Source organism: Gymnoscopelus microlampas (assembly GCF_963454915.1).
Source record: "Gymnoscopelus microlampas genome assembly, chromosome: 14".
NCBI lineage: Eukaryota > Metazoa > Chordata > Actinopteri > Myctophiformes > Myctophidae > Gymnoscopelus > Gymnoscopelus microlampas.
The window spans coordinates 31799505-31819850 of NC_139951.1; the positions used below are offsets into that span (position 1 = coordinate 31799505).

At 41.1% G+C, this 20346-nt stretch overlaps 1 protein-coding gene across 2 annotated transcripts in view; it reads right to left on the minus strand.

The window, feature by feature from the left end:
- The window catches only part of slc39a11 (solute carrier family 39, member 11), a 118606-nt gene extending 99382 nt beyond the window's left edge, over positions 1–19224 (minus strand). For both annotated transcript variants that reach the window (XM_084079246.1, XM_084079245.1), the window contains exons 1-3: positions 19166–19224; positions 16957–17074; positions 15946–15984 (exon numbers count right to left, since the gene is read on the minus strand). In XM_084079246.1, coding sequence (XP_083935372.1) covers positions 15946–15984; positions 16957–17064 — 147 coding nt within the window. In that variant the 5' untranslated portion in view covers positions 17065–17074; positions 19166–19224. The remainder of the gene's footprint in view (positions 1–15945; positions 15985–16956; positions 17075–19165) is intronic.
- Between the last annotated feature and the right edge of the window lie 1122 nt (positions 19225–20346).

Sequence of the window (20346 nt, forward strand, 5' to 3'; positions counted from 1 at the left end):
TAATTTGGGGGTCCTTGACATGAACCACTGTGTTAGAGCAATCACATCCACAATCCAATGGGCTTGTCCTTGTTCTATAGATGCGTAAAGTTCTAATAGAGAAAAACCTACTCAAGGTCTGCTGTTCCTGTGATGAGAATGGCAGAGAATGAAAATCCTCCAATTCCACAGGAGCGCAGATTCTTTGGGGTAAAGGTCAGATTAGGTTTGAATGAACACCACCCTCATACGATATCAAAACCCTTGCCCTCAGAGCATGCTCCTGCACACTTGACTGTAGCCAAGGCCAGGGGCAGTGCTGTCTTAAGAGACAATTTTAGACCAATCTCCCAGCTCAAGGTCACTCAGATCTAACAGTCAGTTGTATATGAAGACTCCACAGTCTAGCACAGCCACAGTAAGGACGGGCAACCATGCCTTTGCTGTGTTGGCACCAAAGTTGTGGAACAAACTCCCTTTGAGGATCAAAGCTGCCCCCACCCTAGGGACTTTTTTAAAACATGCTTAAGACCCACCTTTTCACAGTAGAGGACTTCTAGGTTCACTTGGTGTTTTGTGGGTTGTGTGTGTGCGTTTAGCCTCTAACTCCCTCCTGTTGAGACTGAGTTCTTGGAGAGTCAAATGCACCAAATGCACATACTGTATGTTCATAGGTCAATGACCCATTGTAACCTCATCAAGACGACAGAAGTAAACACATAGGGCTAAAACCCCTGCGGATAGAATGCAAGCTTTAATGGCCAGAAAAGCAGATAAGAACAGGCAAGTGACACTGAGGAAATAACCAAGCAGCGTCATGCCCAAAGCCATCAGCAGGATGCTGAACGTCGGGCTGCTGGTGCTGGGACTGAGGAGGATACACAGCAGCAGCCTGGCCGGAAAGCGGAAGTGGCATGCTGCAAGTCGGGCTGCTGACGTCAGATCGGCGGTGCGACGTAGATGCGAGGGCCGAACTCTAGATGCGAGCAAACCTCTAGTTATCATACAAATGCAATAATTATCTTGCGCCTGGCAACACTATTGAAGCTGTTCTGAGGCTTGTGGTGGGCCAACAGCTTGCTATGACAAAGGTAAGAAGGAAAGCACTGGAGCAGCTTGGACTGAAAAGGTATTTAAACAGTCGGAGCAGTTTTTCCAACAATTTACATAATTTCATTCATAATTTTCCTCCGGGCCTCTCTGAAGCATTGCTGGTCGAAAATCCAAGTTCATGTTCAATGCCATCGGTTTCCAAGCCATATTGTAGTACAGTCAATAGTAGGCTAATAGCCTGCTCATAAATCTAAAATGAAATGATCAACGGATTGTCCCCTGCGCTTGTCGTTCCACAGTGATCTTTTATGCACATCCATAGTCTTTTGAGTTTAACTATGTTGTGGCTTTTCTAACAGTCGAAAACAATTCACAATTCACTTAAACGAGGAGCTGCGCTGTGCACCCAAAATGCACTCAAACAATGTCAAACTATCACATTCTAGCTGCTGAAATAAACGTTCCATTTGTATCATTATTGACAAGAGAACAGAACATGGATGTTGTTTGCAAAAGGATTATTTATTTATTGTCCATCAGAGCACCGGTGAGGTCACAGCTATATCCCTACTTTTGTAGGATATTGATAGCCTAAACTTGTAATCTGTTTGCAGTTATTAATTTATATTAGGCTACTTGCTGGATATTAAGACTACATTTTGGGATGTTGGCTGTATGTTGTCAAATGTATTAATCTATATTTTGTTGTTGATCAAATGTCGGGTTTTGTAGTGTGATTTTGATGTGCACATGCATGCGCTGCCACTGACAATGAATGAGACAGACAGCTGTTGTGCAGTTCACTTGTTCTACTGGGTAGTTCTAGTAAAATGGTAGTTTGAAGGTTCTAAAATGCAAGTGTAGGTAGGGTTCATTAACACATTCCCTGCCAGAGTTTATTCATAAGGTACTCACCCACTGCCAGCGTTTTTGAGTTTTATAGCCTTTTGAACCGTTCACAAAAAAATTATATCCATTAAAATCCGCGATCGGATGGTGTTTATAAACAGCAACGATGGACGTACGAGCCCTCATAATGTTTACACTTTTTTTCCTTTTTCTTCTTCTGTGGAATCAGCCGGTAAAAGAGGCTGCAAACGTCATATCCGTTTGGCTGTGACGTGGCTGTGACGCGACATTACAAAGTCTAAACCAGTTGTGCTATAAACACGCCCCCTTCTGTGGTCAACGCGGAAGTGCCTTTTTCAAACAACCGCGGACTCTTTTTTTTCGCCGATAAAGTATAGTTTTGGACCATGACGGAGGCGCGCCGACTCAGCAGACCTTGAGGCCGAGGAGACGCGCCCGAGCGCCTCCAGGCGCGAGTGCCCGCGTCGACCGGCCAATGGTCTGCTAGTCGACTCAGCGCCGTTCGAGTTGTGTACCGATAGGGACAGAATAGTATATAATGTTTTGGTGAGAGCGTTTGCCCCAACTGTCACTCAAAGTGGCTACTGGCCAATCACAGCGTGTCCTTGCACAAGCGTATTGGCCAATCATGCACAACTGGTTTAGCCTATGGAGTCACGCGGCTGTGACGTTTCCCCACCGGCCATCTTAGATTAGCTTAGCCTCCGATCGGCTATCAGATCGTTTTTAAACACAAAGAGGATAACCGTTCGTCGATCAAAGAAAAGAAAATACAACCGGAGCTTACCATTCGTTTTTTAAACCGTGTGAAAACCATGATCTTTAGCCAAAACCAGGGAAAAACAGTTTTTTCAGGATAAAAAACGAACCGGAAACGGTTGTCGGAAATTTTCTAATAGGATGGGTCGGAAGCGTCATGGCGAAAAAAAAAAAATCAAGGATGGTACCAAAAAACATTTTTTTCGTTATTAAACCACATAAAAAGACGATCCCGAGATATCTCGGGATACGCAGGTAACGGGTGGATTTAATGTCCCGAGATATCTCGGGATTGGCAGTATATGTGTTAATGATGATAAAAAAATTGGACCACATCGGTCTAATACTTTCTCTCTCTCTCTTGCTCTCTCTCTCTCTCTCTAGCTCTCCAGTCTCTCCTCTCTCTCTATCAAAAGCATTGCTTGGCTTGCGCGCATTTTAAATCTCGAAATCAAACCTACCCACTGTTTATGCAGCGTTTCACTTGATGTTGAATCTCAACTAGTCAACTGGTGTCTACCGTATTGACAGCAGAGGAAACGGTGAAATCGAAAAGAATATGATTATTTCAAACAACTGGGGTTGAGAGCTTCTGGAGGTGCTCATTTCCTCCATAGCCTAAGGCCAACAGTTGAAGCGTGTCTTCCTGATAAAGTTCATGTTCTTGCCAATTGAAAGGCCAAATACATTAACATTACATTAATATTCAAGGCATTTAGCCAACACTGATCCACAGTAGCTTACAATGAACACAATCATAGAATGCGCTTAAAAATACTTCAGTTCATCAAAATTGCAAACAGGTAATGTTACGGCATACAAAAAGCAAAGATGTTCCGATATAATTCTTTCCTTCCCGATACAATACAGATATCTGCAACTTGCTTGTCGGTCGATACCGAGAGTACAGATCAGATATAATCCATAATAAAATAAATACATAACAATTCCATTAATAATTGTTAAACTGCAGCCCTGAGTTAGTAAAATAATAATGTGAATAGTACAGTAAGAGTAGTGAAACAGTAGTGCAACATCAACTGAAGCATTCAAATAAAAAAATAATTGTTTACCAACCATGTAACCATGAAATATCATCCTGTGATACATTACGTGGTATCGGATTGTCATACTCACCGAGACCAACATTTTAGGCAGTATTGGTAGCTTTTACGAGACTGATAAATAACTGATACAGCAAAAAGACAAAATACATGAGATGTTCCTGAGGCCCTCAAATAATAATGTATGACAGAAAAGTGCTACGAATTAGCAAAAAGAGGTGATACTTTAGGATTATGCTAGACTAGAGCAAGACAAAGTGGGGGATACTGTAGTATAGACCGGTGGGATTTCTGAAATATGTGATTGTTAGAGGCATTTGGGGGTAAAAGTTGGGAACAAGGCCATTTTACATAATTCAAGGGTGCTGAATCAGAAAAACACTGTTCCCAAGCAAAATTCTTAGTGCTTAACCTCCTAATTTGCATATCAAAATGGCTGCCGATTTTGAAGTATTTCTTAAACAACTCTATAACAAAGCAAGCAAATCTGACAAATAAAGTGTATATATTTATGTTCTGAGGGTCATACAATGTGTGGAAGATATTTGTAATGTAATAAATGTAAATAAATGTAAATAAATATGCAAATTAGAGGCCACCATTACATAAAATGATGTACCGTAGTACTCAAACGGTGCAAAAGGTGCATCCCCCTTATTTTGTTTCTAATTATCTGAATTTTTGCCATCCTTAGGACATCTAAAATACATACTTTTTCCCCATGCTAAATGTTTAGTTTTTGACCTTCTAATCTGCATATCTGAATGGCTGCCAAATTGGCAAATTTGCACCTTTATCTTCAATAAGTCTGTGGCCAGGCAAGCAAAATTGACAAATGAAGTGTCTATATACAGTTTCTACAATGTGAGTAAAGAATTTGTAAGTAATATAATATGATAATATAATATAATATAATAATCAGCCTACTCCGAAATATGCAAAATAGCGGCCCCCATAACAGATAACGGTTTATTACTCTAAAGATACTGTATTGGCCATTGTTGAACGAAAGTCTAGACACTAGACCACATTCATACAAGGAGGTTGATCATCACTTCGTTGCTGACATGCACACATGGCTGTGCATCGTAACCCAGATTTCCGGCATTTGCAACGACGTGTTGTGCATTGCTTATGGCATGCACATGAAATCATTTCTATAGGCTATACTAGCATGGAACAGGTTGGACTAGGCTAGAGTAGGTTGTACTAGGTTGTACCAGACTCTAATACTCTCTTTTAGGCTTTACTAGTCCCTTGTCAGCCCTGTAGATACTCAGACCATAGGGACTAACCACTGTGTACACAGGCCATAGCTTGTGTGTGCACGAGCAATAGTTTTGCATGAACCTTTGTAGACCATAGTACAGATCTGCCTTGTACAGCCTAATATAGCCTAGTACAGCCTAGCAAAGCCTACTAGAGATTAAAAAATCACACCCTGTGTGAAGGTAGCGGCGCCTTTGATACATTTTGTCATCGATATGTGTTTATAATGTGTTTATAGCCATGTGTCACGTGAAGCTTGACCAATCACTTTGTTGACGCACCTGACCAATCAGAACGTTGACGCACACGGACAAAGTCAGGTATGGAGCGGCTAGCGTCACTAAAAAGCCTATTAGAGACCAGTAGAGTATAGTACAGTACAGCCTAGTACATCCAAGACTAGTCCAGCCTTTTGGGAGAACAGACTAGGGGATGGTGGTATAGGCTATACTAGCATGGAACAGGCTGGACTAGGCTAGACTAGGTTGTACTAGGCTGTACTAGACTCTAATAGGCTCTATTAGGCTGTACTAGGCTCTTGTCCGCCCTGTAGATCCTCAACCCATAGGGACTAACCACTGTGTACACGGGCAATAGCTTGTGTGTGCACGAGAAATAGTTTTGCATGAACATTTGTAGGCCAAAGTAAAGTACTGCCTTCTATAGCCTAATAGAGCCCAGTAAAGCCTAGCAAAGGCTGCTAGAGCTGAAAGCAGACTATTAGAGCCCAGCAGAGACTAGTACAGTAAAACCTAGTACACCCAGGTCTAGCCTAGTCCAGCCTGGTGGGAGAACATAATAGGGGAGGGGGTACCAGGCTATGCTAGGACTGATAAGGCTGGACTAGGATAGATGAGGCTGTACTAGGCTGTACTAGACTCTAATAGGCTATATTAGGCTGTACTATGCTCTTGTCAGCCCTGTAGATCCTCAACCCATAGGGACTAACCACTGTGTATACGGGCAATAGCTTGTGTGTGCACGAGCAATAGTTTTGCATGAACCTTTGTAGACCATAGTACAGATCTGCCTTGCACAGCCTAATAGAGCCTAGTACAGCCTAGCACAGCCTACTAGAGCTTAAAACAGCCTATTATAGACCAGTAGAGTCTAGTATAGTACAGCCTAGTACACCCATGACTAGTCCAGCCTTTTGACAGAACAGAATAGGGGAGGGGGTACAAGGCTATGGTAGGACTGATAAGGCTGGACTAGGATATGTTAGGCTGTACTAGGTGGTACCAGACTCTAATAGGCTCTATTAGTCTGTGCTAGGCTCTTGTCAGCCCTGTAGATCCTCAACCCATAGGGACTAACCACCGTGTACACGGGCAATAGCTTTTGTGTGCACAAGCAATAGTTTTGCATGAACCTTTGTAGACCATAGTACAGATCTGCCTTGCACAGCCTAATAGAGCCTAGTACAGCCTAGCACAGCCTACTAGAGCTTAAAACAGCCTATTATAGACCAGTAGAGTCTAGTATAGTACAGCCTAGTACACCCATGCCTAGTCCAGCCTTCTGGGAGAACAGAATAGGGGAGGGGGTACAAGGCTATGCTAGGACTGATAAGGCTGGACTAGGATAGATTAGGCTGTACTAGGCTGTACTAGACTCTAATAGGCTCTATTAGGCTGTGCTAGGCTCTTGTCAGCCCTGTAGATACTCAGACCATTGGGACTAACCACTGTGTACACGGGCAATAGCTTGTGTGTGCACGAGCAATAGTTTTGCATGAACCTTTGTAGACCATAGTACAGATCTGCCTTGTACAGCCTAATATAGCGTTGTACAGACCAGCACAGCCTACTGGAATTTAAAACAGTCTATTAGAGACCAGTAGAGTCTACAACAGTAAAGCCTAGTACACCCATAGCCTAGTCCAGCCTTTTGATGGAACAGACTAGGGGACAGCGATTTAGGCTATACTAGCATGGAACAGACTGGACTAGTTAAGACTAGGTTGTACTAGGCTCTATTAGGTTGTACTAGGCTGTACTAGTCCCTTGTCAGCCCTGTAGATACTCAGACCATTGGGATTAACCACTGTGTACACGGGCAATAGTTTGTGTGTGCACGACCAATAGTTTTTTTCCCTGTTGGCCATCTAAGTGTACCTTTAGCCATCCCCATCCCACTCTATATAGTTGTGTTGAAAGTAGTTTGTGTTCAGTTATAGTTCTGTGGCTCTAACTCCTCCTGGGGGTGAGTTATACAAGATAGAAATCCCCATGATAGCGTATTTATGGAACGTCACATTTATTTTTTGGTCATCAGGGGCCAAATGTACCAGGATTTTTACATCATCTAAATATTTATTTTAGATGTCCTAAGGATGGTAAAAATACAGATAAGTAGAGATAAAATAAAATAAGGGGGATGCGGATGGATCACTTTAAGTACGAAACCGTTTTCTGTAATAGTGGCCTCTAATTTGCATATTTATTTACATTATTTACATTTATTTACATCTATTACATTATAAATACCTTCCACACATTGTCTGACCCTCAGAATATAAATATATAAACTTTATTTGTCAGATTTGATTGCTTTGTTATAGAGTTATTTAAGAAATACTTCAAAATTGGCAGCCATTTTGATATGCAAATTAGGAGGTTAAGCACTAAGAATTTTGCTTGGGAACAGTGTTTTTCTGATTCAGCACCCTTGAATTATGTAAAATGGCCTTGTTCCCAACTTTTACCCCCAAATGCCTCTAACCTCCTTATAGAAGGCCTTTTTTCTGAAATCCCTCCTGTCTAGTATTCATGGAGGAGAGAAATGGAAGCATTTCATTTCCGTTTTCAAGTCACTACAAAAGATTGGGAGAAACCACTGCCTAGTTTTTTTTGACTTGTGAGGCAGTCACGAGGCTGCATATTGTTGGAGGACAAGCTGCTATTGTCCAAAAACTTGCTACAGTTACGAGAGGAAGAAAACAATATTGTACAGCTACCCTGGAGACTGTGGAACATAGGGAACCGTGGAGATTGCCAAAGCCAATTGAGCTTAAGATGTACACACAGCAGGATATGAGATATCATGGCCCTCATTTATCAACGCGGCGCAGACCAAATAACGGGTGTACGGCGAGATCACCGCAACTTTCGGCATTTATCAATATATCCTGACGTTGGCTTCATCCGTACGCTGAGATCTCACGTCTGGTCGAGACCAGTTGTTGACGTTAGCTGCGCCCATTTATTCCATTGTAGACCTGCGGAGCAGCATTGTCTGACAGTCTGACAGGCATCTGGACACATAATCCACTCCTAAATGTATATCTACACTAATAAATAATCCCTGTGAGAATATAACATTTTATAAACTAATTTAAACAAACTGCTTTAACAGTCATTCGGTTAAGCTTGCAGATCTGGCTGCATTGGCTATTTGAAAATAGCAGATCTACAAGCTCACAACAGGTCGCATCGCGATGCGTTGTGAGCTTGTAGATCTGCTATTTTCAAACTATACGAGCGCTTCTGCGAGCGCATTTTCGGGAGTTTAGACCGGCGCAGCGGCGCTGCTGTTATATTTTCATGGCCACCGGGAGATCAGACATTTGACCCACGGTCCAACACACCATCCTTCATCCATTAATGTTCTCTCCAGGCTATCTCTCATTAATGTGGCGCGGCATGGGGACTCGCCCACCCGACGGTCCGAGTCTCACTGGGAAATGGGAATAGCCTTGACTGCTTTATTTTAGTAACTCGAACGCGCACTGCTCGGTATAGGTTAAATACATTAAAATACAAACGTATTCGGATCCATTCATGGCTACTAGCCTACTTCATTGACAAAGATTGTACCGTTACGCAGTGGGGCTTCAAGTAGGTGCGTGTGTGTGCGTGTGTGTGTGCGTGTGTGTGTGTGTGTGTGTGTGTGACTTGACAGGCAGCGAGGCGAGGTGAGCCGGCGAAACTCTTTCTTATTGGCTTTCCATTGCTTTATTTGGTCGTATTCTGGTTCGCCATGTCGTAAAATCAGGGCATTTCGAGAATATTTAACAGGTTTACTGCCAAAGGGGAGAATTCTCCCCTTTTCAGTCAATGGTGTTAACCGCCAAAGGGGAGAATTCTCCCCTTTTTTTTTTTTTGTTTTTTAATTTCTAAAATGTTTCTCTAATTTTTGGGTATTCATCTCTTTTTGTTATTCACAACGAATTAGGAGATATAATTTTTTTTTTTTTTAAAAGCATTCAATTGACAATGTTAAAAATTAAACGGACAAGTAATTCACATTCTTTCTATAAAAAATTATATAAAATGCTGGCAGTGGGTGAGTACATTATGAATAAACCCTGGCAGACAATTAAGGGCGTGTTATTTAAATGACGCTCGGTTTCAGCCGTGACATTTATCAAGGCTCGACCCAATGTACGCTAGGATTGGCTGTGTAGGATTCGTTGATAAATATGACTTCGACGTTGGTGTCCGGCCGTATTTATGGAAAAATATAAGCCAGTTTATACGCTCCGTTGATAAATGAGGGCCCATATGTCTACATATTGATTTGTGCATGTGGCATGTACAGATTCAGTACTGCCATGTGTTGTGAGTGGTGTAAAGTTATCTCCGACAGCGACCTGTAAGGGTCAGAGTTAAATGAACTCTCTCACTGCCAAGAACGACTTATAACGAGTCATTGTCATAACGCCCTGGCTGCCAAGAACACAAAAAATGTTCAGAACCCAAGATATCGTGATCCGAAGATTTGCTGCTCCATTCACTTCTTGTTTAACTTATTACTTAAAAAGGCTGTATCTCGTCTCTTTTTTTTTTACTATGTATTTTTGGCCCAGACATGCTATTTTCAAAGGCAGACAATTAATGTCAACGAGGTCGCAATGACATCAGGGGATCGATCATAATGTAGATAAATATTCTGTGACTACTTGAAAAAGGTAAGAAATAAGTCTGGCAGTGAGAGAGTTAACACAGGGATATTTACTATGTACAACAGCTTTCCATAAACAGAGGAATAGATTGTCACAAGTCACCTTCGTGTCACAAAGTCTTTGACAAAACAATATCCATAATGCAAAGTGACTGTGAAAAAAGATTGCACTGGGTTCAGTAGTTTGCTCATGTAATTTCCCTTGCGTCTTTTCCATATACCTCTTGCTGTTCACGTAGAATTGGGCATACAGTAGGTAGTTATATCAGTTTGCTTTGTGTTCAAACATGGGAACATAACAAGTACCCTGCTTATACAAGCATAATGCAGGACAATAAAAAGGCTGCATATAGAGAGCCACATTTCTCTCATACTGTAGGGTAGATAGATAGGCATGCCTCTATTAAATAGAGTAGACTTAGAAACACAGAAACGGAAAATAGTCTGTCCATGCTGGCCATATTCCGTGCATGACTCATTGAACATTGTCAATTTTGACCAACCAGTCAATAGAGAGGGGGGGGGATGTTATTTTCTTCAACTTAAATGGAAAACTTGGGAGACTACTTTGACATATTGCAACAAAGTCTGTAAAACACCAGGCAGAGTAGTGTGAAGAATATATGTATTTCCTGCATTCAGAATCAGCATGATTTTAAATGCCAAGTGCAATCAATTAATGTTAGCTCTTGTCCAGTGCTAGCCCGGTCAGGGCATATGTTAACAGCACATGAAATGTGCTCTTGTAAACACCTTCATTGGCAACAACATGTGAGTAATGTCCTCTACTCAAGACTACATTTCCTTGCTTAAATGGTTGGAGCTCAAGACACCTTGCAAGAATGCAAGAGAAAGATGGAGAGAAAATAAGATGGAGAGAAAGAGCGTATTTCACAACTCTGAATGAACAATCAACCCAATACAATTGCTAAGTAGTCATACTGGATACAGCTCACTCAGAGGGATGACAGCATTCATACACATCTCATAAAGTACATCTGGCAGCTGGGTGGGAGAAACAAATGGCCATGTGGAGAGAAGCCAGAATTCCCTGCTTGGTTGCACATGTAAATCCCTCTCCATTATGACTTGCTGTACCATGCATTACAGATGGACATTTCTATCATCAGGTGTAAAGTTGTGATTTAAGATTCTAAATGTTCAACAAGGTTTTATTTGTCATTCACTCATACAAGTATGTGTAGAGAACTGTTGGTGTGACATGCACTGCAGACTGTGCTAATGATATATAATATTAACAGACATAAAAGTAAACAGATAAAAAAGGATGGGAGACTAATTTAACAACTTGTATAAATACTATACGATACACAGCTGTGTGTGCTCTGTTGTGAGTTATTTACAGGTTGACTAATGTACAAAATATGATATGAGAATAATTTAGCAACCGGGATGTATAGGATACGAGTGTAGACTAGCAAACACCAACTCAGAACTCCTGAATCGCTGTCCTCCACTCTACTCCCTCATGTCTAGCATCAGGCTCTGGAGTGCCATTAGCTCTGCTGTCGCACAGCAGTGTGTCTAAATAGGTGGTGCGCCTTGGGTTGGCTCCCACAGTGTAAGGTCGCTCGCCACCGGTTCTGGATGCCTGACAGCTGCCCAGCCAGCCTCATCCCTTTCTCTCCGACCTTGTCTGTGTGGGAGGCCCTCGTAGAGGTCCACATTTCTAATGTGCTCCGTCCACGTGACACCAAGGTACTAGGTTCTATTGCGTTATCTTATTGACTTACGGTGTTTGGCAATCGATTTGCTCCGTCTCCTCTTTAGTGATGTAAAGACAAACAGTACTCGTACAGTACATTGATTTATAGAAGGAGAGCGATTCGTCACCTTTTGTATTAGTGGCTGGGTCCCTCTCTCTTGAACAACAGTCCCTTTAAAATTCCTTCTTTCCCCTGTTGTAGTCATGACTCACCATTCACTTAATGTTTGCTCATGCATGAACACGAACACACACGACTCCTCCTGATATTTCTTATTACCGACTCCATCAGGTCATAAACAAAAAGGGAGAAAACACACACACACACAAGATCGCGTGAGCGGAGCGGGGCAGAGCACAGAGTGGTACGGGCATATTTTGAATGGAATGTGTAGCTGATTTTCAAAAGGATGGCGCGTCTGTCTTCTCTCCCGCTCCAAATGGCAGCTGATACCACGAGTTTGAAGTATGTCTGGTCCACAGTGGTGTAAAGTAACTAAGTACATTTACTCAAGTACTGTACTTAAGTACAATGTTGAGGATTTTTTACTTTACTGGAGTATTTCCCATTTTCAGTACTTTTACTTCTACTCCACTACATCTCAGAGGCAAATATTGTACTTTTACCACTACAATTATTTGAAAACTTTAGTTACTAGTTACTTTTCAGATATAAATTATGATATTATTAAACATACATGAAATACTTTAGCCGTATTTTATACCCAGGCTATTTGAAAAAAGCCGATCTACAAGCTCACAACGCGTCGCGATGTGAGCTTGTAGATCTGCTATTTTCAAACATTTTAGTACTTTTACTTTTGGTACTTTAAGTACATTTTTATGCCAATACTTTTGTACTTTTACTCAAGTAATTTTTTAATTCTGGACCTTTACTTGTAACAGAGTACTTCTATATTGCAGTATTGATACTTTTACTTAAGTAGAAAATGTGCGTACTTTTTCCACCACTGCTGGTCCACAATACATCTGTGTTATTGGTTTCATTCTCTGCCGAACCTGAGAGTAGGAATCCTACAGCCCTGTGTCGGGCCGGTCTTGTGTTCAGATATAATGTATTTTCTTTAGAACTGGGGTTGGGAGAAGAAAGCTATTTGGTGTGATAATCAGAATATTACTGTATAACATTGTAACTGTGATTGAAAGATAATGATGTTAGAGGCAGTTATACAAAATACATGGTAACGTGTGCGCGCACAACGCATGTCCCTCCCTGGTGCATGCCAAATATTAAAAGACCTATAAGCCAAACCTCTACCTCCATTGCTACATTTATTTCAAAATGTCATTAGAGGATAAACCCCTTAGTTGAGATGCATCATCTTGTTTTCAAGGGGGTCCTCAAAATGCCTAACCTTAAGTTAACCCTTTCTCTAACAGAAATTGTAAGCTTACACTAAACCCTGAGCCCCAACCCGATATGAAGGCTTCCTCAGTTCTGTACTGCTTTGAGGACATCTGGCCCTCAGACACACACAAAGGAAGTTAACAAAGATGGACATAAAACAGAATAAGGAGATGAACTATGTCTACAAAACAGTCACCATTTAGGCTTAATGCCTTTCACCCACTCACACTCACAGCTGCACACACCTCTCCTTGTCACAGTCTCCCAGCAGAGATTTCCTCCTACTTCAACCATTAACTAATTGAAAGACCAGTGACTCAGTATACGTATAGACAGACTAATATTCCTTAGTCTATTCCTTAGCCTTAGTCTACCATGAAATGTATTATTGTCTCCGCCAGGTCAAAGGTTTACAGATTTTGTCCAAACATCACGCAAATCAGTACACAGTATCTCCGTCCATAGTCATGTGATTAAGACGGATCTGTCAGATTTTTCATATCATATTCCATCTCGATTGTCTAAGACTGGCTTCCAAAGTTTGCAAAAGTGGTCAGTTTTGAAAATAAAAACTAAACGCAGCGTGTGATTGCCGTAAAACTATGCATGCACATTCCCGCTAGGTCTAGGAAGAAATGCCACCCTACATTCTTCAAATCGGCCTCATGGTGGCACTATAACAGCCGGATTTGCGTTTTTACCTATGAGCACTAAGTGCTCTGAGACCCTCTCCCCTGACCTACTAAAATGCTACCTTTTTTACATTGGCATATTATAGCGTAATATTATAAAAATCGGTCTGCATATATAACAGCAGATCGATTTTTGCAAGACAACATTTCTTTATATTACTCATACAGATTTTGTCGAAACTTCATGCAAGTCAGTACACATTATGTCTATAGTCATGTAATCAAAACTTCATCAATCCCTCAACTTCTACAGATTCCACTCACCTCTATAATGACCGAATTCCGAACATTGGAATTCCCACAATAACCTACCTGACCTGGCGGTAGGTAGGTTTTGTAGATGCATTTGATTTGGGGGCCATTTAGAGTTTTCTGCAACATAACACTTAGAAAGGTCATTAACTCCCTCCTGGGTTTGGGAACACGGTGGAATTAATTAATTACATTACTTAATTAATTAATGAATTCCTCATCTGTAAATATCCTATATGTAAGATGCACATATGGCACTAAAACACTTTTCCAAATGTGAAAACAAAGCCACAAGGAGTTATTTTTCAATTAACGTGCTATGGAGCCAGAAAATCCTTCTTTTAACTCAATTTCTGCCAATCACGCATAAATGCGATCTATTAAATAGCGCACTTGGCCGCCAAGATCGCATAAATGCGTTCTATTGAAAAAATTGGATTTTTAAAAAAAAAAAAATTAATTCAATTTGACCCAAAGACCAAGGAGATATGATTTTTCGAAGATCTAGACTCCTATCCACTTCCTTGTTAACTCAAAACTTAAAAAATCTGTATCTCGGCTCCTGAGTACTTTTTTAATTTCAATGAAAAATCTCTGGCAGAAAACAGCAAAAAATCTGAAATAATTAGGGCAGGCTAAGTGTTAACACACGTTGACAGAGTAAGGTAAAAATGAGTGGCCCCCATGCTTTTCTTCTATTATTCAGCGGTGACCACACAGCTTGTATAAACCACTCTGTCGGTCTGTCCGCCCGTCCGTCCGATCTGTTCAACATCTTCAATCATGAACCGAAAGCTGGTCACAGCTTATCAAAGATTATTACCTAGATTGTTAAACAAGCTAGCTAGCACTACAGAGGGAGAGAAAAATCCTATCAAAATGTTTCACTGCATAATTATGGTCACTCTCCACTAACACCACCCACCTCACAGGGGAGAAAAGCTAAGTGTATGTTGTGCCTGTTGACAGTTTGTTTTAGTGGTTAAGGAGACCTGCATTTGGTCGATTCAAATGTATTCTCCCCAAATTCTCCCCTTCACTTTCGTTCCTCTCATATTAAAAAACAATCTACCGGTATTTTATTTTTTTTTACATTTTTCATCAAATCAAAAAACAAAGTCATAGCAGCAACAGCCATGAAAATGAAACATAGCAGGAGAAATACAGATAAGATTCAACAACCATCTATGATCCTTGGAGCACAGATCTCTGCCAGGCAGGGTTGGCTATCACATGGCCCGCAAACTGGAAGTCAATCATTTGAGTTTGGACAAAAATCTGTAGGAGTAGTTGTGTTTTGAAGAAAATGCAAGAATGGCTGAAAATCGATTCAGGCACAAATGGGCAGGCCTATACGGGGAGTTGCAGCACAGAGACTTATTGTCAGTATCAACCAGAGCATAGGAGTCTATCCCCATTTCACAATGCGCTAGAACTCTGGGAGATGGATTGCTGAGGTGGAGCACAACACCTACCATCAGCTCCCAGTACTTACCGCAGAACTTTCAGGAACCAAGCCATGCTACTCATACACTGAGTTGGCGGTGCCCAGGATCGAATCCATGACCTTGTGGTCGAAAGGCGAGTGCTCTACCGAGTGCGCTACCCGGACACAAATATTAAGGTGCATTGGAGTCATTGAAAATACCTTTACTGTTACTTTTATTTCTCTGAGACACGTTTTGTGTTGCCATGACACCACCTCTATTTAAATGTGTAATCATGGATAACCTTTTGTACCATGTGCTGCTAAAAGAACCGCAATTACACACATCTGATTCTAACATTTCTGTCTAGAAAAGTGTGTAATCTTTAAAATAGAAACACACTCTTCCACAGACACCATCGTATGATAAAGGTTACCTCTATTTGTGTGTGTGTGTGTGTGTGTGTGTGTGTGTGTGTGTGTGTGTGTGTGTGTGTGTGTGTGTGTGTGTGTGTGTGTGTGTGTGTGTGTGTGTGTGTGTGTGTGTGTGTGTGTGTGTGTTCAAAGTCATCTCAACTCACCCCAGCTGCAAACCCCAAACTTCCATCCAAAATGCGTTTCTGATAAAGAGCAGGGAGGGACACGAGATAGGGAAGGAAAAAAGAATGAGTCAATGTGTGTTTGTCAAATCAGACTTTTTTTTTCAAGGTTCAAGGTTTATTTAATGGTATTAAAAACGTATTTTGTTCTGGTTTCTCAGACATTGTAGCAGCAATAATAATGTATATTAATAATGAACATATACAACATGGAAATAATACAAAAGCAGTAGAGCAGTATTAAAACGGTTGGTTCTAGCACTTAAGTTGAAGGTGCTGTTACAAGGTGCTGTATGTGCAAGGTTCTTTCTGCTAAGCTGTAAACATCTGTTGTGTGCCAGTGTCCTTGGCAATTATTACCTTTATTTATCTATAGTCGCTGAGCATCATGAGTGCTCTTTTTCAGCAAACGCCCTGCTCTAAACTTATACATTTACACATTCACACCTGGGAGCTGACCAGTACAACCACAATTTTAAACTTCTGCTCAACGGTGGGCGTTGAGAGAGGTATGAGTGTTGGTCATTTACTTTTCCACTCAGATTTTCCCATTTGCTAGTCCGGGGCATCGAACCGGGAACCTTTCGGCCACAAGTGCACTCCCTTAATTAGGCCACCACTATCCCTCGAACACCAACTTTGAATTGCAGAGTCCCAGGTATAGAACACACTTTTGCACAAACCGAGGTGTAACCTATACAATGTGGTCAAACATAGATACTACTCACAAGTCTTTGAATCTGTTCTTAATTCCTAATTGATTCCCAAACTGATGTTTCACAAAATAACAGCAGCAGCAGGAGAAAAATATATATATATTTTTAAAGCACTTCAATAATCGGAACAAAAAAAAACACAAATAAAATAATATTATATAAAATAAATAACATTTCACTTAAAAATATTACAATAAAAAAATGTTTTCCAATCATTTTGAGATGAGTGCATGCCTAGAGCCTTAGTCTTGTGTGACACCCAGGTCCATCCAGTTACCTGTCGACTGTGGAATATGAAAACCAGGGCAGCCCCAGCAGCGGTCAGGCCCCAAGTGAAGAGAGTCCCCAAAAGTGCCTGGGTCACTGGACTGTAGCCTGGCAGCATGGTGCCTCACCTGGAAGGGAGCACACATATATACATTCAGAGAAACACCACACACAGAGAGAAAGATTCACTAAGACACAGTGACACATAAAAAAAATACATACATGCTATGCAGGGCTGGAATTTCATTTTTTAAGGGCAAGGCCACTTGGCCTTTGGTCTTATAAATGTTTTGAGGACACAAAGGCCAAATGCCAGGACAGCAAGGCCATCAAATAAAACAATGATATTAAGTCCACTGAAATAATTAGTTGAATTTAAGGGTTAAGAATTAATTTGTGTTAAATACGTAGTTTAACCATCAGTTAAATAAATAATTGATTGATATTAATTACCAATATTTGTACACAACCCCTGAAAATTAGTTCAAAAGTTCATACTCAGAGTCACTGGACTGGTTTGAAGATAGGGATAGGAGAAGGACTCAGGAGGAGGAGTTAAGAATTCATAATCTCAACAAAAGACACTGATGTCTAGTAATGCTCAAATGAACAGTGTAATTCTGTACTCTGTCTGATTAACATATGTCTGACTCCTGTAACTGTTGGCCCAACAGCATGTGTATGATTAGTGCATGTGAGTGTATGTTCTGTTTGTCAAGTATCCGGCGTCTCAGAAGTCACGTACTGTCTGAGCTGCCTTTGCACCTGGCAGATGACCTTAGATGTAACCATTTTTTATCATCCGTTTTGTCAATCTACACTATTGTTAGGGCCTAGTTCAGTTGTATGTGTCCTTCTCTGACAAACGGTTCACGTCCTGTTCTGTAGAAGCAGGATGTAGTCTGTGAAGACTACATCCTGCTGTAGTCTGTGAAGACTACAGGAAAGAAAGAAAAGGAAAGAGACAGAGGAGGAAACTGTGAAATCATCTGGGGCAGCATGGATGGGGCATCAAGGCCACTGTTGCCTCAGGGCATATCATTTTTTGAATGGCAGAAGGCCAACCTGAGGGGCAACGGCATCCATTACATTCCTGCCCTGCATACACACACAAATATAAAAAGGCAAATACAGACATTTAAACAGACACAAGGCCAAGCGTGACGCATAAAGAGATAACAGACACACAGACAGCTAGGACACATACATACTGATAATCTTGTTTAATCTACTTCAAGTTCATTTGTCCCGAGATGGGCAATTTGTGCTAGAGCAAGTATAATACAAATAAAAAAGTAGCATGATGCATGTAAAAAGGAGACATGATGCACATTGGCTTTCCTAAATATACACTTGTGAAATATAACTGCCACAGTACAGTTAACACACACCCATTGAGTTAAGCCACAAACTAGGTGTGTGCCATATCCTGTATGATTAAGAACTTGATACTCATAACATGCAGTGGTGGAAGTACATTTACTCAAGTACTGTACTTAAGTATAATTTTGAGGTATTTTCACATTACTGGAGTATTGCCAATTTTCAGTGCTAATGATACCTTGGTACTTTTACTCAAGTACATTTTTAATTCCAGACTTTTACTTGTAAGAGTATTTCTACATTGCAGTGTTGATACTTTTACTTAAGTAAAACATTTGAGTACTTTTTCCACCACGGAATGTAATTTGCAGTGATGTAGCAAAACCTGTTAGTACAACATACCCCCTTAACAAATAACTTAGCCTTCACTGCCTATGAGACGTCAGCACTGATATTTTGCTTTCACAAGAATAAAACGAGTACTTGAGGTGGCTTTAATAACAATAATAATAATGGTAATTACTACAGTAAAAACAGCCCGTGTCGCAGCAGTTGGACGGGTAGCCTTGGACCTATATTGACAGATGTGTTTATCAAATCTGACATACACAATACACAAATGTCAGAATACATCTGTCACTCAGTCTGGGTCCAAGCACACATACAGTACTGGATTAAACTATTTGTAAATGAATGAGTCAGTCTGACTGTCAGTAAAGGCTATAAACTCGACTGCCACTTGCTCAACTTGTACCACAGAATAACCTCCTCCGTTATCTTCAAGTCGTTAAGACACAGACGTATAACATTACGAAGATCACAGAACATGCACACATGAGTTTAGATACTATTCGTCCCATAGTATCTCTGTATTAGACGGTAACCGGGCTACTTACTGTTCCACAGGCACCTAGAAGTACAGTTGTTATTTACTTCCTACTTCCCTGTACACGTGTCTATGACAGCCGGAATCCCCGTCCCTTCTCTGAGCCGATTGGCCAATCACTCCAGTGCGCTGGCCGCTGGGCGGGCAGCCGCGTGGGCAACTAGCCAATCACTGCGCCAGAGTCCGCACGGGCCATGGGATCTGGAACAGAACACCACAGAAATAAGAACGCCTATTGCCTATGATCATAGAGTTAAAAATAAGCCTATGATGCTCAAACTGCACTTTCTCCTACTACAGTGGTGTCCAAACTGGGGGTCGGGACCCCCAGGGGGGTCTCCAAATTATTTTGGGGGTCCCCAGATGATTAGCTATGCAACATTGTTTTCTCTCTCAACAGTAAACAAACCAACATACAGTATGTGTTAGGGTATAGACCCCTTAACAGACGACGTCATACTGGCTGCGTGCAGCCAGTATGCGCGCAACGAAACCCATTATATCAGGTCTCGTTAGGACGCGTCTCACTAGCCAACACACACAAGAGGGGGTTGGGGTGTGCTGAAACCAGTGCACCCCGAAACAGGTTGGGAATTGATTGCGTGAAACAATCACCTGTGCGTCCAGGCTCAATGTTAGTAAACAAATAATTGGTCTATCTGCCATAGAGTTATAATCTGCATATTCCTAAATTTCCATTTTAAGGACTTTTAAGCCCCTTTTAAAACCAAATTGGCCAAATTGACACATATTACGTAAGAAAGAGGCAAACATTGTGAAAATAGCAGATCTGCAAGCATATAACGCCTGGCGGTGCGAGGCGTTGTGAGCTGTCTGTGGAACTGAGTAAACTAAATGTAATGCATAATTACGAGTGTGTCAGGGTGGGGGTTCCCCAGTTCAAACCTCAAATATGATTAATTTGGTGGGTCGCGGCATGAAACGTTTGGGAACCCTTGTCCTACTACACCACACTGCAGCTGTTCAATCAGTTTATTACAGGCATTGACATATCTGTCAAGGTTATTTAAATCATGCCTAGACTTTGCTATGAGTGCATAATGTCCAATAAATGAGCCTTTATATAAAATGAAATAGAGGCAGAATAGACAAAAAAATATATTTAAAAAATGTCATTTATAACTCATATACTCATATACCATTTGTGAGTGATCTATTAACTATTGATAT